This window comes from Pristiophorus japonicus, chromosome 22 (genome assembly GCF_044704955.1).
Source record: "Pristiophorus japonicus isolate sPriJap1 chromosome 22, sPriJap1.hap1, whole genome shotgun sequence".
Classification (NCBI taxonomy): Eukaryota; Metazoa; Chordata; class Chondrichthyes; family Pristiophoridae; genus Pristiophorus; species Pristiophorus japonicus.
This window is the reverse complement of record NC_091998.1, coordinates 34,729,960-34,754,588: the sequence shown is the minus strand read 5'-3', so window position 1 is coordinate 34,754,588 and position 24,629 is coordinate 34,729,960. Positions and strand designations below refer to the sequence as shown.

At 54.5% G+C, this 24,629-nt stretch overlaps 1 protein-coding gene and 1 pseudogene across 1 annotated transcript in view; both read right to left on the bottom strand.

Moving 5' to 3' along the window:
- LOC139234946 (tolloid-like protein 2) overlaps nt 1–20,686 on the bottom strand; it is a 251,756-nt gene extending 231,070 nt beyond the window's left edge. The window contains exon 1 of the mRNA XM_070865919.1: nt 20,233–20,686. Coding sequence (XP_070722020.1) covers nt 20,233–20,350 — 118 coding nt within the window. The 5' untranslated portion in view covers nt 20,351–20,686. The remainder of the gene's footprint in view (nt 1–20,232) is intronic.
- Nucleotides 15,885–16,060, bottom strand: LOC139235233 (U2 spliceosomal RNA; annotated as a pseudogene).
- Nucleotides 20,687–24,629: the final 3,943 nt, after the last annotated feature.

Sequence of the window (24,629 nt, the reverse complement as noted above, 5' to 3'; positions counted from 1 at the left end):
CGCGCGCCACACCCTCTCTCTCTCGCGCGCGCCACCTCTCTCTCGCGCGCGCGCCACACTCTCTCTCGCGCGCGCGCGCACACTCTCTCTCGCGCGCGCGCCACACTCTCTCTCTCGCGCGCGCCACACTCTCTCTCTCGCGCGCGCCACACTCTCTCTCTCGCGCGCGCCACACTCTCTCTCTCGCGCGCGCCACACTCTCTCTCTCGCGCGCGCGCCACACTCTCTCTCTCGCGCGCGCCACACTCTCTCTCTCGCGCGCGCCACACTCTCTCTCTCGCGCGCGCGCGCCACACTCTCTCTCTCGCGCGCGCCACACTCTCTCTGGCGCGCGCGCCACACTCTCTCTCTCGCCACACTCTCTCTCTCTCTCGCGCGCCGCACTCTCTCTCTCTCTCTCTCCGCGCGCGCCGCACTCTCTCTCTCTCTCTCGCGCGCGCGCGCCGCACTCTCTCTCTCTCGCGCGCCCCGCACTCTCTCTCTCTCGCGCGCGCGCACTCTCTCTCTCTCGCGCGCGCCGCACTCTCTCTCTCTCGCGCGCGCGCCGCACTCTCTCGCGCCGCACTCTCTCTTCTCGCGCCGCACTCTCTCTCGCGCCGCACTCTCTCTCTCTCGCGCCGCACTCTCTCTCTCTCTCGCGCCGCACTCTCTCTCTCTCTCGCGCCGCACTCTCTCTCTCTCTCGCGCCGCACTCTCTCTCTCTCTCGCGCCGCACTCTCTCTCTCTCTCGCGCCGCACTCTCTCTCTCTCGCGCCGCACTCTCTCTCTCTCGCGCCGCACTCTCTCTCTCTCGCGCCGCACTCTCTCTCTCTCGCGCCGCACTCTCTCTCTCTCGCGCCGCACTCTCTCTCTCTCGCGCCGCACTCTCTCTCTCGCGCGCCGCACTCTCTCTCTCGCGCGCCGCACTCTCTCTCTCGCGCGCCGCACTCTCTCTCTCGCGCGCCGCACTCTCTCTCTCGCGCGCGCACTCTCTCTCTCGCGCGCCGCACTCTCTCTCTCGCGCGCCGCACTCTCTCTCTCTCGCGCCGCACTCTCTCTCTCGCGCGCCGCACTCTCTCTCTCGCGCGCCGCACTCTCTCTCTCGCGCGCGCACTCTCTCTCGCTCTCGCGCCGCACTCTCTCTCTCTCTCGCGCCGCACTCTCTCTCTCTCTCTCGCGCCGCACTCTCTCTCTCTCTCGCGCCGCACTCTCTCTCTCTCTCGCGCCGCACTCTCTCTCTCTCTCGCGCCGCACTCTCTCTCTCTCTCGCGCCGCACTCTCTCTCTCGCGCCGCACTCTCTCTCTCGCGCCGCACTCTCTCTCTCTCTCGCGCCGCACTCTCTCTCTCTCTCGCGCCGCACTCTCTCTCTCTCTCGCGCCGCACTCTCTCTCTCTCTCGCGCCGCACTCTCTCTCTCTCTCGCGCCGCACTCTCTCTCTCTCTCGCGCCGCACTCTCTCTCTCTCTCGCGCCGCACTCTCTCTCTCTCTCGCGCCGCACTCTCTCTCTCTCTCGCGCCGCACTCTCTCTCTCTCTCGCGCCGCACTCTCTCTCTCTCTCGCGCCGCACTCTCTCTCTCTCTCGCGCCGCACTCTCTCTCTCTCTCGCGCCGCACTCTCTCTCTCTCTCGCGCCGCACTCTCTCTCTCTCTCGCGCCGCACTCTCTCTCTCTCTCGCGCCGCACTCTCTCTCTCTCTCGCGCCGCACTCTCTCTCTCTCTCGCGCCGCACTCTCTCTCTCTCTCGCGCCGCACTCTCTCTCTCTCTCGCGCCGCACTCTCTCTCTCTCGCGCCGCACTCTCTCTCTCTCTCGCGCCGCACTCTCTCTCTCTCTCGCGCCGCACTCTCTCTCTCTCTCGCGCCGCACTCTCTCTCTCTCTCGCGCCGCACTCTCTCTCTCTCTCGCGCCGCACTCTCTCTCTCTCTCGCGCCGCACTCTCTCTCTCTCGCGCCGCACTCTCTCTCTCTCTCTCGCGCCGCACTCTCTCTCTCTCTCGCGCCGCACTCTCTCTCTCTCTCGCGCCGCACTCTTCTCTCTCTCTCGCGCCGCACTCTCTCTCTCTCTCGCGCCGCACTCTCTCTCTCTCGCGCCGCACTCTCTCTCTCTCGCGCCGCACTCTCTCTCTCTCGCGCCGCACTCTCTCTCTCTTCTCTCGCGCCGCACTCTCTCTCTCTCGCGCCGCACTCTCTCTCTCTCGCGCCGCACTCTCTCTCTCTCGCGCCGCACTCTCTCTCTCTCGCGCCGCACTCTCTCTCTCTCGCGCCGCACTCTCTCTCTCTCGCGCCGCACTCTCTCTCTCTCGCGCCGCACTCTCTCTCTCTCGCGCCGCACTCTCTCTCTCTCGCGCCGCACTCTCTCTCTCTCGCGCCGCACTCTCTCTCTCTCGCGCGCACTCTCTCTCTCTCGCGCCGCACTCTCTCTCTCTCGCGCCGCACTCTCTCTCTCTCGCGCCGCACTCTCTCTCTCTCGCGCCGCACTCTCTCTCTCTCGCGCCGCACTCTCTCTCTCTCGCGCCGCACTCTCTCTCTCTCGCGCCGCACTCTCTCTCTCTCGCGCCGCACTCTCTCTCTCTCGCGCCGCACTCTCTCTCTCTCGCGCCGCACTCTCTCTCTCTCGCGCCGCACTCTCTCTCTCTCGCGCCGCACTCTCTCTCTCTCGCGCCGCACTCTCTCTCTCTCGCGCCGCACTCTCTCTCTCTCTCGCGCGCACTCTCTCTCTCTCGCGCCGCACTCTCTCTCTCTCGCGCCGCTCTCTCTCTCGCGCCGCACTCTCTCTCTCTCGCGCCGCACTCTCTCTCTCTCGCGCCGCACTCTCTCTCTCTCGCGCCGCACTCTCTCTCTCTCGCGCCGCACTCTCTCTCTCTCGCGCCGCACTCTCTCTCTCTCGCGCCGCACTCTCTCTCTCTCTCGCGCCGCACTCTCTCTCTCACGCGCCGCACTCTCTCTCTCTCGCGCCGCACTCTCTCTCTCTCGCGCCGCACTCTCTCTCTCTCTCGCGCCGCACTCTCTCTCTCGCGCGCCGCACTCTTCTCTCTCGCGCCGCACTCTCTCTCTCTCGCGCCGCACTCTCTCTCTCTCGCGCCGCACTCTCTCTCTCTCCGCGCCGCACTCTCTCTCTCTCGCGCCGCACTCTCTCTCTCTCGCGCCGCACTCTCTCTCTCTCGCGCCGCACTCTCTCTCTCTCGCGCCGCACTCTCTCTCTCTCGCGCCGCACTCTCTCTCTCTCGCGCCGCACTCTCTCTCTCTCGCGCCGCACTCTCTCTCTCTCGCGCCGCACTCTCTCTCTCTCGCGCCGCACTCTCTCTCTCGCGCCGCACTCTCTCTCTCTCGCGCCGCACTCTCTCTCTCTCGCGCCGCACTCTCTCTCTCTCTCGCGCCGCACTCTCTCTCTCTCGCGCCGCACTCTCTCTCTCTCGGCGCCGCACTCTCTCGCGCCGCACTCTCTCTCTCTCTCTCTCGCGCCGCACTCTCTCTCTCTCTCGCGCCGCACTCTCTCTCTCTCGTGCCGCACTCTCTCTCTCGCGCCGCACTCTCTCTCTCGCGCCTCTCTCTCGCGCCGCACTCTCTCTCTCTCGCGCCGCACTCTCTCTCTCTCTCTCTCGCGCCGCACTCTCTCTCTCTCTCGCGCCGCACTCTCTCTCTCTCGTGCCGCACTCTCTCTCTCGCGCCGCACTCTCTCTCTCTCGCGCCGCACTCTCTCTCTCGCGCCACACTCTCTCTCTCTCTCTCTCTCGCGCCACACTCTCTCTCTCTCTCTCTCTCACGCCACACTCTCTCTCTCTCTCGCGCGCGCCACACTCTCTCTCTCTCTCTCGCACGCCACACTCTCTCTCTCTCTCGCGCGCCACACTCTCTCTCTCTCTCTCGCGCGCCACACTCTCTCTCTCTCTCTCTCGCGCGCCACACTCTCTCTCTCTCTCGCGCGCCACACTCTCTCTCTCGCGCGCCACACTCTCTCTCTCGCTGTGTCTGTCTCTCTCGCGCTCTCTCTCTCTCGCTCGCGCCTCACTCTCTCTCTCGCTCGCGCCTCACTCTCTCTCTCTCGCGCGCGCGCCACACTCTCTCTCTCTCTCTCGCTCTCTTTCGCGCCACACTCTCTCTCTCTGTCTCTCTCGCGCCACACTCTCTCTCTCTCGCTCGCGCCTCACTCTTACGGAGACGTGGCTCCAGGATGATCAGGGCTGGGAACTCAACATTCAGGGGTATTCAACATTCAGGAAGGATAGAATAAAAGGAAAAGGAGGTGGGGTAGCATTGCTGGTTAAAGAGGAGATTAATGCAATAGTTAGGAAAGACATTAGCTTGGATGATGTGGAATCTATATGGGTAGAGCTGCAGAACACCAAAGGGCAAAAACGTTAGTAGGAGTTGTGTACAGACCTCCAAACAGTAGTAGGGATGTTGGGGAGGGCATCAAACAGGAAATTAGGGGTGCATGCAATAAAGGTGTAGCAGTTATAATGGGTGACTTTAATATGCACATAGATTGGGCTAGCCAAACTGGAAGCAATACGGTGGAGGAGGATTTCCTGGAGTGCATAAGGGATGGTTTTCTAGACCAATATGTTGAGGAACCAACTAGGGGGGAGGCCATCTTAGACTGGGTGTTGTGTAATGAGAGAGGATTAATTAGCAATCTCATTGTGCGAGGCCCCTTGGGGAAGAGTGACCATAATATGGTGGAATTCTGCATTAGGATGGAGAATGAAACAGTAATTTCAGAGACCATGGTCCAGAACTTAAAGAAGGGTAACTTTGAAGGTATGAGGCGTGATTGGCTAGGATAGATTGGCGAATGATACTTAGGGGGTTGACTGTGGATGGGCAATGGCAGACATTTAGAGACCGCATGGATGAAGTACAACAATTGTACATTCCTGTCTGGCGTAAAAATAAAAAGGGGAAGGTGGCTCAACCGTGGCTATCTAGGAAATCAGGGATAGTATTAAAGCCAAGGAAGTGGCATACAAATTGGCCAGAAATAGCAGCGAACCTGGGGACTGGGAGAAATTTAGAACTCAGCAGAGGAGGACAAAGGGTTTGATTAGGACAGGGAAAATGGAGTACGAGAAGAAGCTTGCAGGGAACATTAAGGCGGATTGCAAAAGTTTCTATAGGTATGTAAAGAGAAAAAGGTTGGTGAAGACAAACGTAGGTCCCCTGCAGTCAGAAATCAGGGGAAGTCATAACGGGGAACAAAGAAATGGCGGATCAATTGAACAAGTACTTTGGTTCGGTATTCACTAAGGAGGAATACAAACAACCTTCCGGATATAAAAGGGGTCAGAGGGTCTAGTAAGGAAGAGGAACTGAGGGAAATCTTTATTAGTCGGGAAATTGTGTTGGGGAAATTGATGGGATTGAAGGCCGATAAATCCCCAGGGCCTGATGGCCTGCATCCTAGAGTACTTAAGGAGGTGGCCTTGGAAATAGCGGATGCATTGACAGTCATTTTCCAACATTCCATTGACTCTGGATCAGTTCCTATGGAGTGGAGGGTAGCCAATGTAACCCCACTTTTTAAAAAAGGAGGGGAGAGAGAAAACAGGGAATTATAGACCGGTCAGCCTGACCTCAGTAGTGGGTAAAATGATGGAATCAATTATTAAGGATGTCATAGCAGTGCATCTGGAAAATGGTGACATGATAGGTCGAAGTCAGCATGGATTTGTGAAAGGAAATCATGCTTGACAAATCTTCTGGAATTTTTTGAGGATGTTTCCAGTAAAGTGGACAAAGGAGAACCAGTTGATGTGGTATATTTGGACTTTCAGAAGGCTTTCGACAAGGTCCCACACAAGAGATTAATGTGCAAAGTTAAAGCACATGGGATTGGGGGTAGTGTGCTGACGTGGATTGAGAACTGGTTGTCAGACAGGAAGCAAAGAGTAGGAGTAAACGGGTACTTTTCAGAATGGCAGGCAGTGACTAGTGGAGTGCCGCAAGGTTCTGTGCTGGGGCCCCAGCTGTTTACATTGTACATTAATGATTTAGACGAGGGGATTAAATGCAGTATCTCCAAATTTGCGGATGATACTAAGTTGGGTGGCAGTGTGAGCTGCGAGGAGGATGCTATTAGGCTGCAGAGTGACTTGGATAGGTTAGGTGAGTGGGCAAATGCATGGCAGATGAAGTATAATGTGGATAAATGTGAGGTTATCCACTTTGGTGGTAAAAACAGAGAGACAGACTATTATCTGAATGGTGACAGATTAGGAAAAGGGAAGGTGCAACGAGACCTGGGTGTCATGGTACATCAGTCATTGAAGGTTGGCATGCAGGTACAGCAGGCGGTTAAGAAAGCAAATGGCATGTTGGCCTTCATAGCGAGGGGATTTGAATACAGGGGCAGGGAGGTGTTGCTACAGTTGTACAGGGCCTTGGTGAGGCCACACCTGGAGTATTGTGTACAGTTTTGGTCTCCTAACTTGAGGAAGGACATTCTTGCTATTGAGGGAGTGCAGCGAAGGTTCACCAGACTGATTCCCGGGATGGCGGGACTGACCTATCAAGAAAGATTGGATCAATTGGGCTTGTATTCACTGGAGTTCAGAAGAATGAGAGGGGACCTCATAGAAACGTTTAAAATTCTGACGGGTTTAGACAGGTTAGATGCAGAAAGAATGTTCCCAATGTTGGGGAGGTCCAGAACCAGGGGTCACAGTCTGAGGATAAGGGGTAAGCCATTTAGGACCGAGATGAGGAGAAACTTCTTCACCCAGAGAGTGGTGAACCTGTGGAATTCTCTACCACAGAAAGTAGTTGAGGCCAATTCACTAAATATATTCAAAAGGGAGTTAGATGAAGTCCTTACTACTCGGGGGATCAAGGGTTATGGCGAGAAAGCAGGAAGGGGGTACTGAAGTTTCATGTTCAGCCATGAACTCATTGAATGGCGGTGCAGGCTAGAAGGGCTGAATGGCCTGCTCCTGCACCTATTTTCTATGTTTCTATGTTTCTATGTTTCTCTCTCTCTCGCTCGCGCCTCACTCTCTATCTATCTATCTCGCGCCACACTCTCTCTCTCTCTCTTTTTCTCTCTCTCGCGCCACACTCTCTCTCGCGCCACACTCTCTCTCTCTCTCTCTCGCGCCACACTCTCTCTCGCCACATTCCCTCTCGCCGCTCTCTCTCTCGCGCGCCACTCTCTCTCTCTCGCGCCCACTCACTCTCTCTCGCCACACTCACTCTCTCTCCCTCTCTCGCGCGCGCGCCACACTCTCTCTCTCTCTCTCGCGCCACACTCTCTCTCTCTGTCTCATCTCGCGCCACACTCTCTCTCTCTCGCCTCACTCTCTCTCTATCTATCTCACGCCACACTCTCTCTCTCTCTCTCTCTCACGCCACATTCTCTCTCTCTCTCTCATGCGCCCCTCTCTCGCGCGCCTCTATCTCTATCTCTCGCGCGCGCCACACTCTCTCTCCCTCTCGCGCGCCACTCACTCTCTCTATCTTTCTATCTCCCTCTCCCCTCTCGCATCCCCCTCTCCCTCTCGCGTCTCTCTCCCTCTCTCTCGCGCCACACTCTCTCTCTCGCGCCACACTCTCTCTCTCTCTCTCTCGCCACATTCCCTCTCGCCGCTCTCTCTCTCGCGCACCACTCTCTCTCTCGCGCCACACTCTCTCTTTCTCTCTCTCTCGCGCCCACTCACTCTCTCTCGCCACACTCACTCACTCTCCCTCTCTCGCGCGCGCGCCACACTCTCTCTCTCTCTCTCTCGCTCTCTTTCGCGCCACACTCTCTCTCTCTGTCTCTCTCGCGCCACACTCTCTCTCTCTCGCTCACGCCTCACTCTCTCTCTATCTATCTCACGCCACACTCTCTCTCTCGCGCCACATTCTCTCTCTCTCTCTCACGCGCGCCTCTATCTCTATCTCTCGCGCGCGCCATACTCTCTCTCCCTCTCGCGCGCCACTCTCTCTCTCTATCTTTCTATCTCCCTCTCGCATCTCTCGCTCGCGTCTCTCTCTCTCTCGCGCCACACTCTCTCTCTCGCGCCACACTCTCTCTCTCTCTCTCGCGCCACACTCTCTCTCTCTCTCTCGCGCCACACTCTCTCTCTCTCTCTCTCTCGCGCCACACTCTCTCTCTCTCTCTCGCGCCACACTCTCTCTCTCTCTCGCGCCACACTCTCTCTCTCTCTCTCTCGCGACACTCTCTCTCTCTCTCTCTCGCGACACTCTCTCTCTCTCTCGCGACACACTCTCTCTCTCTCGCGACACACTCTCTCTCTCTCGCGACACACTCTCTCTCTCTCTTGCTCCACACTCTCTCTCTCTCTCTCTCGCGCCACACTCTCTCTCTCGCGCCACATTCTCTCTCTCGCGCCACACTCTCTCTTTCTCTCTCTCTCTCTCTCGCTCGCGCCTCACTCTCTCTCTATCTATCTATCTCATGCCACACTCTCTCTCCCGCCACACACTCTCTCTCTGTGTCTGTCTCTCTCGCGCCACACTCTCTCTCTCTCTCTCTCTCTCTCGTGCCACACTCTCTCTCTCTCTCGCGCCACACTCTCTCTCTCTCGCGCCACACTCTCTCTCGCGCCACACTCTCTCTCTCTCTCGCGCCACACTCTCTCTCTCTCTCTCTCGCGCCACTCTCTCTCTCTCTCTCGCGCCACTCTCTCTCTCGCGCCACTCTCTCTCTCTCTCTCGCGACACTCTCTCTCTCTCTCGCGACACTCTCTCTCTCTCTCGCGACACTCTCTCTCTCTCTCGCGACACTCTCTCTCTCTCTCGCGACACTCTCTCTCTCTCTCGCGACACTCTCTCTCTCTCTCGCGACACTCTCTCTCTCTCTCGCGACACTCTCTCTCTCTCGTGACACACTCTCTCTCGCGACACACTCTCTCTCGCGACACACTCTCTCTCGCGACACACTCTCTCTCTCTCTCTCTCTCTCGCGCCACACTCTCTCTCTCTTGCTCCACTCTCTCTCTCTCTCTCGCACCACACTCTCTCTCTCGCGCCACATTCTCTCTCTCGCGCCACACTCTCTCTTTCTCTCTCTCTCTCTCGCTCGCGCCTCACTCTCTCTCTATCTATCTATCTCACGCCACACTCTCTCTCTCTCGCGCCACACTCTCTCTCCCGCCACACACTCTCTCTCTGTGTCTGTCTCTCTCGCGCCACACTCTCTCTCTCTCTCTCTCGCCACATTCTCTCTCGCCGCTCTCTCTCTCGCGCCACACTCTCTCTCTCGCGCCACACTCTCTCTCTCTCGCGCCACACTCTCTCTCTCTCCCTCTCTCGCGCGCGCGCCACACTCTCTCTCGCGTCTCTCTCTCTCTCTCGCGTCTCTCTCTCTCTCTCTCCGTCCACTCGCTCGCGCTCTCTCTCTCTCCGTCCACTCGCTCGCTCTCTCTCTCTCTCTCTCCACTCTCTCGCCCTTGCGCCCCACGCTCTCTCGCCCCTCGCTCTCTCGCTCTCTTTCTCTCCCTATCCACACACACTCTCTATCTATCGATCTACACACACTCCCTCCCTCTCTCTCTCTGCCCATTCTCTCTCTCGCTCTCTCTCCGCCCATTCCCTCTCTCTCTCTCCGCCCATTCCCTCTCTCTCTCCGCCCATTCCCTCTCTCTCTCTCTCTCTCCGCCCATTCCCTCTCTCTCTCTCCGCCCATTCCCTCTCTCTCTCTCCCCGATTCCCTCTCTCTCTCTCCGCCCATTCCCTCTCTCTCTCTCCCTCTCCGCCCATTCCCTCTCCCTCTCCGCCCATTCCCTCTCTCTCTCTCCGCCCATTCCCTCTCTCTCTCTCCGCCCATTCCCTCTCTCTCTCTCCGCCCATTCCCTCTCTCTCTCTCTCTCTGCCCATTCCCTCTCTCTCTCTCTCTGCCCATTCCCTCTCTCTCTCTCCGCCCATTCCCTCTCTCTCTCTCTCTCCGCCCATTCCCTCCCTCTCTCTCTCTCTGCCCATTCCCCCTCTCTCTCTCCACCCATTCCCCCTCTCTCTCTCCACCCATTCCCATTCCCTCTCTCTCCACCCATTCCAATTCCCATTCCCCCTCTCTCTCTCTCTCTCTCTCTCTGCCCATTCCCCCTCTCTTTCTCCGCCCATTCCCTCTCTCTCTCTCTCTCTCTGACCATTCCCCCTCTCTCTCTCTCTCTCTCTGACCATTCCCTCTCTCTCTCTCTCTCTCTCTGACCATTCCCCCTCTCTCTCGCTCCGCCTCCACGCTCGCCCGCTCTCTCTCCCTCTCCACATACTCTCTCCATTCACTCTCTCTACACTCTCCACATTCCCTCTTTCTCTCCATTCAATCTCTCGCTCCCTCAAATCTGTCTCTCTCTCCGTCTACTCACTCTCTCTCCACAATCTCCATTCACACTGTCACTCTCTCTCTCTCTCTCTCTCTGTCTGTCCAATCTCACTTTCTCCGTCTGTCCCCCGCCCACTCTCTCTCGCCTCACTCTCTCTCTCGCGCGCGCCACGCGCCACTCTCTCCCACTCTATTGCGCCTCTCTCTCTTTTTATCTCTCTCGCGCCTCACCCTCTCTCTCTCTCGCGCCACACTCTCTCTCTCTCGCGCCACACTCTCTCTCTCTCGCGCCACTCTCTCTCTCTCTCGCGCCACACTCTCTCTCTCGCGCCACACTCTCTCTCTCTCTCTCGCGCCACACTCTCTCTCTCTCTCTCGCGCCACACTCTCTCTCTCTCGCGCCACTCTCTCTCTCTCTCTCGCGACACTCTCTCTCTCTCTCTCTCTCGCGACACTCTCTCTCTCTCTCTCTCTCTCTCGCGACACTCTCTCTCTCGCGACACACTCTCTCTCTCTCGCGACACACTCTCTCTCTCTCACGACACACTCTCTCTCGCGCCACACTCTCTCTCTCTTGCTCCACACTCTCTCTCTCTCTCTCTCGCGCCACACTCTCTCTCTCGCGCCACACTCTCCCTCTCTCTCGCGCCACACTCTCTCTCGCGCCACACTCTCTTTCTCTCTCTCTCTCTCTCGCTCGCGCCTCACTCTCTCTCTATCTATCTATCTCACGCCACACTCTCTCTCTCTCGCGCCACACTCTCTCTCCCGCCACACACTCTCTCTCTGTGTCTGTCTCTCTCGCGCCACACTCTCTCTCTCTCTCGCGCCACACTCTCTCTCTCTCGCCACATTCTTTCTCGCCGCTCTCTCTCTCGCCACTCTCTCTCTCTCGCGCCACACTCTCTCTCTCTCGCGCCACACTCTCTCTCTCTCTCTCGCGCCACACTCTCTCTCGCGCCACACTCTCTCTTTCTCTCTCTCTCGCTCGCGCCTCACTCTCTCTCTATCTATCTATCTCACGCCACACTCTCTCTCTCGCGCCACACTCTCTCTCTCTCGCGCCACACTCTCTCTCTCTCTCTCCCTCTCTCGCGCGCGCGCCACACTCTCTCTCGCGTCTCTCTCTCTCGCGTCTCTCTCGCGTCTCTCTCTCTCTCTCTCCGTCCACTCGCTCGCGCTCTCTCTCTCTCTCCGTCCACTCGCTCGCTCTCTCTCTCTCTCTCTCTCCACTCTCTCGCCCTTGCGCCCCACGCTCTCTCGCCCCTCGCTCTCTCGCTCTCTTTCTCTCCCTATCCACACACACTCTCTATCTATCTACACACACTCCCTCCCTCTCTCTCTCTCTCTCTCTCTCTCTGCCCATTCTCTCTCTCTCTCTCTGTCCGCCCATTCCCTCTCTCTCTCTCCGCCCATTCCCTCTCTCTCTCTCTCCGCCCATTCCCTCTCTCTCTCTCTCTCCGCCCATTCCCTCTCTCTCTCTCTCTCCGCCCATTCCCCCTCTCTCTCTCCGCCCATTCCCTCTCTCTCTCTCCGCCCATTCCCTCTCTCTCTCTCCGACCATTCCCTCTCTCTCTCTCCGACCATTCCCTCTCTCTCTCTCCGCCCATTCCCTCTCTCTCTCTCCGCCCATTCCCTCTCTCTCTCTCTCTCTCTGCCCATTCCCTCTCTCTCTCTCTCTGCCCATTCCCTCTCTCTCCGCCCATTCCCTCTCTCTCTCTCTCTCTCTCTCCGCCCATTCCCTCCCTCTCTCTCTCTCTCTGCCCATTCCCTCCCTCTCTCTCTCTCTCCACCCATTCCCCCTCTCTCTCTCCACCCATTCCCCCTCTCTCTCTCCACCCATTCCCCCTCTCTCTCCACCCATTCCCCCTCTCTCTCCACCCATTCCCCCTCTCTCTCCACCCATTCCAATTCCCATTCCCCCTCTCTCTCTCTCTCTCTCTCTCCGCCCATTCCCTCTCTCTCTCTTCCCATTCCCCCTCTCTCTCTCTCTCTCTCCGCCCATTCCCCCTCTCTCTCTCCGCCCATTCCCTCTCTCTCTCTCTCTCTCTGACCATTCCCTCTCTCTCTCTCTCTCTCTCTCTCTCTGACCATTCCCTCTCTCTCTCTCTCTCTCTGACCATTCCCCCTCTCTCTCGCTCCGCCTCCACGCTCGCCCGCTCTCTCTCCCTCTCCACATACTCTCTCCATTCACTCTCTCTACACTCTCCACATTCCCTCTTTCTCTCCATTCAATCTCTCGCTCCCTCAAATCTGTCTCTCTCTCCGTCTACTCACTCTCTCTCCACAATCTCCATTCACACTGTCACTCTCTCTCTCTCTCTCTCTCTCTGTCTGTCCAATCTCACTTTCTCCGTCTGTCCCCCGCCCACTCTCTCTCGCCTCACTCTCTCTCTCGCGCGCGCCACGCGCCACTCTCTCCCACTCTATTGCGCCTCTCTCTCTTTTTATCTCTCTCGCGCCTCACCCTCTCTCTCTCTCTCTCGCGCCTCACTCTCTCTATCTATCTATCTCATGCCACGCCTCTCTCTCTCACGCCACACGCCACACTCTCTCTCTCTACACTCTCTAGTCTCTCTCTCTATCTCTCTCTCCGTCCACTCGCTCGCTCTGTACCACCCACCCCTCCCCCCCGGGCTGTAACGCACGGTGCCGAGTCGTGCTGTGCTGCTGGGCCCAGCAGAGATCGGTGAACGCAACACCGGCCGGGGAACAACCTGATTACGGGCCCTGCTTTGATGTACTTTATGAGCCGCCTGTTCACACACCCATTCATGTTCCCGTCCAGTGCAAACTTGCACCTCAGTAATTTCTGGAAGCGAGAGGAATAAAGCGAGAGTGAGAGAAAGATCGTCTAACTCATTCCTTTGATGCGGGCAGCGGGACAGACACCTTGAATAAAGGACACCACAGCCTGACCTCCCAGAACAACTAAATAAGTAACAAAGAGAGGGAAGATAGATTAGGAAAGAAAACTCGCTCGAAATATAAAAACAGATAGTCAAAGCTTCAACAGGTACATAAAAAGGAAAATAGTCTCCAAGGTAAATGTTGGTGCGCTGGAGGATGAGACTGGGGAATTAATAATGGGGAAAAGGGAAATGGCAGAGACATTGAACAAATATTTTGTATCGGTCTTCACGGTAAAAGACATTAAAAACATCCCAATAATGGATAATCAATGGGCTGTAGGGAGGGAGGAGCTTAAATACAATCACTATCACGAAAGAAGTAGTACTCGGTAAAATAATGGGATTAAAGGCAGACAAGTCCCCTGGACCTTATGGCTTACATTCTATGGTCATAAGAACATAAGAAATAGGAGCAGGAGTAGGCCATACGGCCCCTCGAGCCTGCTCCGCCATTCAATAAGATCATGGCTGATCTGATCATGGACTCAGCTCCACTTCCCCGCCCGCTCCCCATAACCCTTTACTCCCTTATCGCTCAAAGATCTGTCTATCTCCGCCTTAAATATATTCAATGACCCAGCCTCTCTGGGGCAGAGAATTCCACAGACTTACAACCCTCAGAAGAAATTCCTCCTCATCTCAGTTTTAAATGGGCGGCCCCATATTCTGAGACAATGTGCCCTAGTTTTAGTTTCCCCTATGAGTGGAAACATCCTCGCTGCATCCACCTTGTCGAGCCCCCTCATTATCTTATATATGTTTCGATAAGATCACCTCTCATTCTTCTGAATTACAATGTGCATAGTCCCAACCTACTCAACCTATCTTCATAAGTCAACCCCCTCATCTCCGGAATCAACCTAGTGAACCTTCGCCTGAGGACAGATGCACCAACGTTAGCGTCCTCGACCAGGCCAACATCCCCAGCATTGAAGCACTGACCACACTCGACCAGCTCCGCTGGGCAGGCCACATTATTCGCATGCCAGATACGAGACTCCCAAAGCAAGCGCTCTACTCGGAACTCCTTCATGGCAAACCAGCCAAAGGTGGGCAGAGGAAACATTACGAGGACACCCTCAAAGCCTCCCTGATAAAATGCAACATCCCCACCGACACCTGAAAGTCCCTGGCCAAAGACCGCTCTAAGTGGAGGAAATGCATCCGGGAGGGCGTTGAGCACCTCGAGTCTCATCGTCGAGAGCATGCAGAAAACAAGCGCAGACAGCGGAAAGAGCGTGCGGCAAGCCAGTCCCACCCACCCTTTCCCTCAACAACTATCTGCCCCACCTGTGACAGAGACTGTGGCTCTCGTATTGGACTGTTCAGCCACCTTAGAACTCATGTTAAGAGTGGAAGCAAGTCTTCCTCGCTTCCAAGGGACTGCCTATGATGATGATGATGATTCTTCCTTAAATACGGAGACCAAAACTGTATGCAGTACTCTAGGTGTGGCCTCACCAATACCCTGTACAGTTGTAGCAGGACTTCTCTGTTTTTATACTCTATCCCCCTTGCAATAAAGGCCAACATTCCATTTGCCTTCCTGATTATTTGTTGTATCTGCATACTGACTTTTAGTGTTTCATGCACAAGGACCCCCAGGTCCCTCTGTACTGCAGCACTTTGCAATTTTTCTCCATTTAAATTATAATTTGCTTTTCTATTTTTTCTGCCAAAGTGGATAACCTCACATTTTCCCACATTATACTCCATCTGCCAATTTTTTGCCCACTCACTTAGACTGTCTATATCCCTTTGCAGATTTTGTGTGTCCTCCTCACAATTTGCTTTCCCACCCATCTTTGTATCATCAGCAAACTTGGCTACATTACACTCGGTCCCTTCATCCAAATCATTAATATAGATTGTGAATAGTTGGGGCCCCAGCACTGATCCCTGCGGCACCCAATTACTGATTGCCAACTGAAAAATGACCCAATAATCCCGACTCTCTGTTTTTTGTTAGTTAGCCAATCCTCTATCCATGCTAATATATTACTCCCAACCCTGTGAACTTTTATTTTGTGCAGTAACCTTTTATGTGGCAACTTATCAAATGCCTTCTGGAAATCCAAATACACCACATTCACTGGTTCCCCCTTATCCACCCTGCTTGTTACATCCTCAAAGAACTCCAGAAAATTTGTCAAACAGGATTTCCCTTTCATAAAACCATACTGACTCTGCTTGATTGAATTATGCTTTTCCAAATGTCCCGCTACTGCTTCCTTAATAATGGACTCCAGCATTTTCCCAATGACAGATGATATAACTGGTCTATAGTTTTCTGCTTTTTGTCTGCCTCCTTTTTAAAAAAAAATAGGAGCATTACATTTGCGGTTTTCCAATCCGCTGGGACCGCCCCAGAATACACATCACAACGTCAACACCCTAACACAGCAGTGACTAAAGCACTGGGCTGAAGGACAGCAGTGCAATCCAGACAGGACATTAAACACTTCCCCGGAGCAGTGAGTGCGTGTGCCACAATCGGTGAGTCTATCAGCACCTTCCAATGGACCCTGGTTGTAGGTGAAGCTCTGGATCAGACTCTCACTGGGGCTCATCGGTTTCAAGCAGTCAGTCGGTCGGCCCTCCCAAACACCAGGCTCCAGCCCCCGTCCGTGCTGAATTTTTTTTTTTTTTTAATCCAATTTCGTTCCAGATCAACTCTAACGCCAAAGATCACGTTGCGCCAATGTGTTTGATCTTAGGCCAAAAGGCCGAGAGGCGAAGTTGCACCGTTCCTGGAAATATTGCAATACCAGGTCGGTGCGTAGAGTGGACGGGGCATGCCCCTGATCCAGCTCCCTGTCCAAAAATCAATTCAATATCATGTCCCCATAGGGGATATTAAACTGATAAGAACAGATACTACACTTGATCTTAGCCAAAAGGCCCGTCTGTGCTGAAATAGTCAATCCCAGCCAAACACAACTGGCCCCCAGGGCAGGGCAGGGAAGTGTTAATAGGGCTGGGCCATGGCTCCTACTCACCATCCAGTGTGTGTGAGAGAGAGAGTGGAAGAGAGAGAGAGAGAGAGAGTGAGAGTGTGAGGTGCGAGAGAGAGTGAGAGTGAGAGTGTGAGGGAGAGAGCGGGTGAGGGGGAGCGTGTGAGAGAGAGAGAGAGCGCGAGCGGAGAGAGAGAGCGTGCGAGAGAGTGGGGGAAGGGGGAGAGAGAGTGTGTGCGAGAGAGGGGGGGGGAAAGAGAGTGAGAGTGCTTGTGAGAGAAAGGGGGAGAGTGTGTGTGAGAGAGAGAGAAGGAAAGAATGTGTGAGAAAGAGAGAGAGCGAGCGAGAGTGTGCGCATGCAGGAGCGAGAGAGCAAGAGTGCGAGAGAGCGGGCGAGAGAGGGAGCGCGAGAGACAGAGAGGGTGAGTCAGTGAGTGAGAGCGCGTCAGGGTGAGAGTGTGAATGGGTGGCGAGTATGGGCAGTTCCAGGCTCAAGCCTGTGTGTGTGTCTGTCCCTGGGTGAAGATGGGCAAGGTACCACCGTAGCCCCAGCAGGGGGTCAGCGTATTGAGAACAGGGTGAGAAAGGGAAGTTTAAATCGCCAAATGCTTGTTGGGAGGGACTAAAACCCGAGACCAGGGCGGTGAGAATATGAGGTCCCCAGGGGTGGGCACTGGGAAATCCCGCTCCACTCCCAGGGTTCTGGTGGGGGAAGAGAAGAAAGAAACTTTGCAGAATATTCTCTCATGAGGTTAAACAGGTTGAGCTGACTTTGCAATACAGTGAATTTTAATCCCCCTCGGCATGTACCTTAAGCGTGGGTTAACAAAATAAAACACTAGGCCATAGAGAGAAACAGGAGAGACTGGAACAGCTGGGTTGTTCTCCTTAGAGCACAGAAGGTTAATGAGAGATTTAATAGAGATGTTCAAAATAATGTCTCATGCCACCAAGCTCATGGTCGACAGGGCTGTAGTAATACCCACCCTTCTGTATGGCTCAGAGACATGGACCATGTACAGAAGACACCTCAAGTTGCTGGAGAAATACCACCAACGATGTCTCCGCAAGATCCTACAAATCCCCCAGGAGGACAGAAGCACCACCGTTAGCGTCCTCGACCAGGCCAACATCCCCAGCATCGAACCACTGACAACACTTGATCAGCTCCGCAGGGCGAGCTACGTTGTCCGCATGCCCGACACGAGACTCCCAAAGCAAGCGCTCTACTCGGAACTCCTTAACGGCAAATGAGCCAAAGGTGGGCAGAGGAAACGTTACAGGGACACCCTCAAAGCCTCCCTGATAAAGTGCAACATCCCCACCGACACCTGGGAGTCCCTGGCCAAAGACTGCCCTAAGTGGAGGAAGTGCATCCGGGAGGGCGCTGAGCACCTCGAGTCTCAATGCCGAGAGCATGCAGAAATCAAGTGCAGGCAGGGAAGGAGCATGCGGCAAACCAGTCCCACCCACCCCTTCCCTCAACGACTGTCTGTCCCACCTGTGACAGGGACTGTGGCTCTCGTATTTATTGTGTTCCTGACACAGATGAGACTGCACACAGGGAGGTTAAAGTAACAGTGACCTCAGTCTTTATTAAGACACTCCAGAGTGAGGAACAGGCCTTATATACAGTGCTCCCAAGGGATGCTGGAATCCCTTGGGACTTCAGGGGATGCGCTCCCTGGTGGCGGAACATGGGAGTGCATGCTTTACAGATACACAACAGTATTGGACTGTTCAGCCACATAAGGACTCATAATAAGAGTGGAAACAAGTCTTCCTCGATTCCAAGGGACTGCCTATGATGATGATGATCAAAATCATGAAGGGTTTTGATTGAGTAGATAAAGGGAAACAGTTTCCAGTGGCAGGACAGTCGGTAACCAGAGGACACAGGTTTAAGGTAACTGGCAAAAGCATCAGAGGGGAGAGGAGGAGAATTTTTCTCACACAGTGAGTGGTTGCAATCTGGAACACACTGCCTGAAAGGGTGTTGGAAACAGATTCAAAGGGAATTGGATAAATGCTTGAAGGGGAAACATTAAGCAGGGCTGTGGGGAAAGAGCGAAGGCGTGGGACTAATTGGATAGCCCTACCAAAGAGCCGGCGCAGGCACGATGGGCCGAATGGTCTCATTCGGTGCTGTAAGCCTCTCGTGATTTTGAACACCTCTATTAAATCTCCCCTTCTTTCTCTGCTCCAAGGGGAATAACCCCGACTTCTCCGGTCTCTCCACATAACTGAAGTCCCTCATCCCTGGAACCATTCCAGTAAATGACAGTGTCAGCCGTGGCTCAGTGGGCAGCACATTCGCCTCCGAGTCAGAAGGTTGTGGGTTCAAGTCCCACTCCAGGGACTTGAGCACATAAATCCAGGCTGACACTCCCAGTGCAGTGCTGAGGGAGTGCTGCACTGTTGGAGTTGACACCTTTCGGATGAGACGTTAAACCGAGGCCCCGTCTGCCCTCTCAGATGGACGTAAAACATCCCATGGTACTATTTCGGAGAAGAGCAAGGGAGTTCTCCCTGTTGTCCTGGCCAATATTTATCCCTCAATCAACATAACAAACAAAACAGATTATCTAGTCATTATCACATAGCTGTTTATGGAACTCCTGCACAGCAAACGCGCCAAAGGTGGGCAGCGGAAACGTTACAAGGACACCCTCAAAGTATTCCTGGTAAAGTGTAACACCCCCACCGACACCTGGGAATCCCTGGCCGAAGACCACCCTAAGTGGAGAAAGTGCATCTGGGAGGGCGCTGAGCTCCTCAGGTCTTGTCACCGAGAGCATGCAGGCAGCGGAAGGAGCGTGCGGCAAGCCAGACTCCCCACAACCACTGTCTGTCCCACCTGTGAGAGAGACTGTAATTCCCGGATTAGACTGTTCAGTCACCTGAGAACTCACTTTTAGAGTGGAAGCAAGTCTTCCTCGATTTCAAGGGACTGCCTATGATGATGATGCTGTTTGTGGAAGCTTGCTGTGCACATTGGCTGCTGTGTTTCCTACATTACAACAGTGACTACATGCCAAGAGTACTTCAGTCGTTGTAAAGCGCTTTGAGATGTCCAGTGATCGTGAAAGGCGCTATATAAATGCAAGTCTTTCTTTCTTTTTAAATCTCTGCTGCTCCCTCTGTATCCTTCCTAAAGTGTTGTGCCCAGAATTGGACAATACTCCAGTTGATTTAGTTTTAAACATAGCGTAACTCCCTTGCTTTTATAAAGCCCAGGACCCCGTGTGCTTTTCTAACAGCCTTCTCAACCTGTCCTGCCACCTTCAAAGATTCTATGATTTGAAGTAAAGTCAGTTTTGAGGAAAAGACTGCAAATAAATGAAATGTAGTCGTGCAACAGCTGGACACAGTGTTTCCAGTCCTTGAATAAACCCGAGCAGATAAATAAACCCAGCAAATAACATTACACATGCACACGCTTTGACAAGCGATACACACGTGATACAATAACGTGAGCAACACAGCGACAAAGGGTCACACACAGTGACAATGATCCTGAGCAAGGCACGGGATCACAGAGACACTGACACACAACATGATACGATCCAGCACCTGTAGTGACAGTGTCACAGATCGCAAACACACAGTCACACTGACCCTCGGGACACACAGACAGGGACCCTGGGGTAGGGACACAGTGTGTGACAGACAGAGACACACAAAACCATCGTTCAAAATCATAAATTCAACAAGAACAGTTCCAAAACTTTCCTTAGCGCGAAATTCGGACAGTACTAGGATTTATTTGATTACCGTAATGTTTGGTGTTTAGTGAATAACTGTAAAATGAGAAGGATATGAAATAAAGGCCGACAGGTTTTATCCCGGGATGGTGAGTGAGGGGCCGGGGGACAGCGACCAGCCCGGGGTCCCAGCCCCTCTCTCTCCCCCCAGCCCGGGGTCCCAGCCCCTCTCTCTCCCCCCAGCCCGGGGTCCCAGCCCCTCTCTCTCCTCCCAGCCCGGGGTCCCAGCCCCTCTCTCTCCCCCCAGCCCGGGGTCCCAGCCCCTCGCTCTCCCCCCAGCCCGGGGTCCCAGCCCCTCGCTCTCCCCCCAGCCCGGGGTCCCAGCCCCTCGCTCTCCCCCCAGCCCGGGGTCCCGGTCACTCACCGGCCTTGCAGGGGTCCATGTAATCGATGCTATCCGGATTGTCCAGCCCGGGAGCCGAGCCCAGCCCGCGGTTCCAGAACAGCAGCGAGAGGGTGAAGAGCAGGCGGCGGGGAGTCATTGGTACCCGGGGTCCAGGGAGCGGCGCCGAGTCCCGGTCAATGAGCCGGGCTCCGGTCAGGGTTTGTGCCGGGTTTGGAGCGGGGTCCGGGTCCGGAGTGCCGGCTCCGGGGGATGGTGCGGTGCGGGTCCCGGTCCCGGTCAATGGTGCGAGGTCCTGAGCCGGGCAGAGTTAGGGTCCGGGAACTGGGAGCCGGGGAGGTGCACGGTCAGTGTGCGGAGTCCCGGTGCAGGATCCCGGTCAGTGTGCGGAGTCCCGGTGCAGGATCCCGGTCAGTGTGCGGAGTCCCGGTGCAGGATCCCGGTCAGTGTGTGGAGTCCCGGTGCAGGATCCCGGTCAGTGTGCCGGGTCCGGGGCGGCAGCGCGAGCCTGAGCCGCTCCACTTCCTGGGCCGCCGCCCCCTGTCAATCACAGCCCGCTCCGCCAATCAGTGGCCGGCAGCTCCCGGGCACTCCGCTACAGACAGCTCACCGGGACACCACCCGGGACAGGAACATTGCACCCGGGACAGGGCAATGTACCGGGACCGGGGGACAAAGCCGGGCAAACCGCAGCAGTGCACTTGGGACAATGCAGGCAGGAAGGGGACCGAGCAATGCCAGTACAGCCAGGACGGGGGGGACGATCCGGAATGAGCTGGGGCATGGAGCCAGTACAGCCAACACAAGGGGCCGGATCAGGCCACGCAGAGTGAGGTCAGTGCGCCTCGGACAGGGCAAGACACGGGCCAATGAACAGCAGCCAGGAAACCACACGGGGCTGTTGTGGTAATGGGGTTTGAGATCCGAGGAGAAAAAGCAATTGCCTGGACAAAAGGCTGCAGCGGTCCAGGTGCAACCTCTGAGCCCTGCCCCATGGCCAGCTGTTGCTCAGTGGACAGCACTCTCGCCTCTGAGCCAGAAGGTTGTGGGTTCAAGTCCCACTCCAGGGACTTGAGCGCAAAAATCTAGGCTGACACTCCCAGTGCAGTGCTGAGGGAGTGCTGCACTGTCGGAGGTGCTGCCTTTTGGATGAGACGTTAAACCGAGGCCCCGTCTGCTTTCTCAGGTAGATGTAAAAGATCCCACGGCACTATTTGAAAAAAGAGCAGGGGAGTTCTCCCCGGTGTACTTGCCAATCATCATCATAGGCAGTCCCACGAAATTGAGGAAGACTTGCTTCCACTCTAAAAGTGAGTTCTCAGGTGACTGAACAGTCCAATGCGGGAATTACAGTCCCTGTCACAGGTGGGACAGATAGTCATGGAAGGAAAGGGTGGGTGGGGAGTCTGGTTTGCCACACGCAGCCTGCGCTTGGTTTCTGAACGCTCTCGGCGACGAGACTCGAAGTGCTCAGCGCCCTCCCGGATGCTCTTCCTCCACTTAAGGTGGTCTTTGGCCAGGGACTCCCAGCTGATGGTAGGGATGTTACATTTTATCAGGGAGGCTTTGAGGGTGTCCTTGAAACGTTTCCTCTGCCCACCTGGGGCTCGCTTGCCGTGTAGGAGTTCCAAGTAGAGCGCTTGCTTTGGGAGTCTTGTGTCTGGCATGCAGACAATGTGGCCTGCCCAACGGAGCTGGTCGAGTGTGGTCAGTGCTTCAATGCTGGGGATGTTGGCCTGATCGAGAACACTAATGTTGGTGCGTCTATCCTCCCAGGGGATTTGCAGGATCTTGCAGCGGCATCGTTGGTGGTATTTCTCCAGCGATTTGAGGTGTCCGCTGTATATGGTCCACATCTCTGAGCCATAGAGGGGGGCGGGTATCACTACAACTCTGTAGACCGTAAGCTTGGTGGCAGATTTGAGGGCCTGATCCTCCAACACTCTCTTCCTCAGGTAACCGAAGGCCGCACTGACGCACTGAAGGCAGATGTCTGCCCTTGCTGATAATAGGCTCCCGTGCTATGGAAAGTGGTCTACGTTGTCCAGTATTGCGTCGTGGATTTTGATGACTGGGGGCAGTGCTTTGTGGCGGGGTCAGGTTGGCGGAGGACCTTTGCCTTACAGGTGTTTAGTGTAAGGCCTATGCTTTAGTATGCCTCGGTGAAGATGTTGACGATGGCTTGGAGTTCAGCCTCTGAACGTGCGCAGACGCAAGCGTCGTCCGCATACTATAGTGCGACAACAGAGGATGGAACGGTCTTGGATCTAGCCTGGAGGTGACGAAGGTTGAACAGGTTCCCACTATTTCTATAGTTTAGTACCACTCCAGCGGGGAGCTTGTTGAGCAATTGTTCTGACCAATATTTATCCCTCAATCAACATCACTGAAAGCCGATTATCTGGTCATTATCACATTGCTGTGTGTGGGAGCTTGCTGTACACAAATTGGCTGCCACATTTCGTACATTACAACAGTGGCTACACTCCAAAAGTACTTAATTGGCTGTAAAGCGCTTTGTGATGTCCTGAGATTGCGAAAGGCGCTATATAAATGGAAGTCTCCCTTTTTTGAGTTTGGCTGGGGACGCACACTGAACCTGTGAGGCCACGGATCAGGAAACACTCAGCACCTTCCTTAACCTGCCCCAGCAAGAGGATAACTGCTGCAAGATGGGCAGCTGGAGAGGGGGGGGGGGTTAGAGACAGAGTACCAGTCACTGAATGACTCGAGACTCTACACCAACCAGGGAGGCCACCATCACACTGTGCACTCCATGTCCAGTCCTGGAGTCTCCCATCACACTGTGCACTCCATGTCCAGTCCTGGAGTCTCCCATCACACTGTGCACTCCATGTCCAGTCCTGGAGTCTCCCATCACACTGTGCACTCCATGTCCAGTCCAGGAGACTCCCCATAAGAATATAAGAAATAGAAGCAGGAGGTGGTCATCCGGCCCCTCGAGCCTGCTCCGCCATTCAATAAGATCATGGCTGATCTGAACCTGGCCTCAACTCCACTTCCCTGCCCACTCCCCATAACCCTTGACTCTCATCATTCAAAAATCTGTCTATCTCCACCTTAAATATATTCAATGACCCAGCCTCCACAGCTCTCTGGGGTAGAGAATTCCAAAGATTCACAACCCTCAGAAGAAATTCTTCCTCATTTCTGTTTTAAATGGGCGACCCCTTATTCTGAAACTATGCCCCCTGGTTCTAGATTCCCCCATAAGGGGAAATATCCTCTCTGCATCCCCTGTCGAACCCCCTCAGAATCTTATATGTTTCAATATGATCACCTCTCATTCTTCTAAACTCTAATGAGTATAGGCCCAACCTGCTCAACCTTTCTTCATCTCAGGAATCAACCTAGTGAACCTTCTCTGAACAGCCTCCAATGCAAGTATATCCTTCCTTAAATAAGGAGACCAAAACTGTAAGCAATACTCTAAATGTGGTCTTACCAACAGTTGTAGCAGGACTTCCCTACTTTTATACTCCATCCCCCTTGCAATAATGGCCAACATTCCTGATTACTTGCTGTACCTGCATACTAACTTTTTGCATTTCATGTACAAGAACCCCCAGATCCCTCTGCACAACAACATTTTGTAATCGCTCCCCATTTATATAATAATTTGCTTTTTTATTTTTTCTACCAAAATGGATAACCTCACATTTTCCCATGTTATAGTCCATCTGCCAAATTTTTGCCCACTCACTGAACCTATTCTATCCCTTTGTAGATTATTTGCATCCTCTTCACAACTTTCCCACCTATCTTTGTATCATCAGCAAATTTTGCTACATTACACTCAGTCCCTTCATCCAAGTCATTAATATAGATTGTAAATAGTTGCGGCCCCAGCACTGATCCCTGTGACACCCCGCTAGTTATAGTTTGCCAACCTGAAAATGGCAATTTATCCCAACTCTGTTTTCTGTTACTTAGCCAATCCTCTATCCACACTAATATATTATCCCCAACTCCATGAGGTCTTCTCTTGTGCAGTAACCTTTTGTGTGGCACCTTATCGAATGCTTTTTGGAAATCCAAATACACCACATCAACTGGTTGCCCTTTATCCACTCTGCTCGTTACATCTTCAAAGAACTAACAAATTTGTCAAACATGATTTGGAAAAGTATAATTCGGTCAGGCAGAGTCGGCATGGATTTATGAAGGGAAAGTCATTTTGGACACATAAAAGGTTACTGCACAAGATAAAAGTTCGCGGGGTTGGTAGTAATATATTAGCATGGATTGGCTAACAAACATAAAACAGAGAGTCGGGATAAATGGTTTACTCTCAGGTTGGCAATCAGTAACTAGTAGGGTGCCACAGGGATCAGTGCTGGGACCCCAACTATTTACAATCTGTATTAATGACTTGGAAGAAGGGACAGAGTGTAACG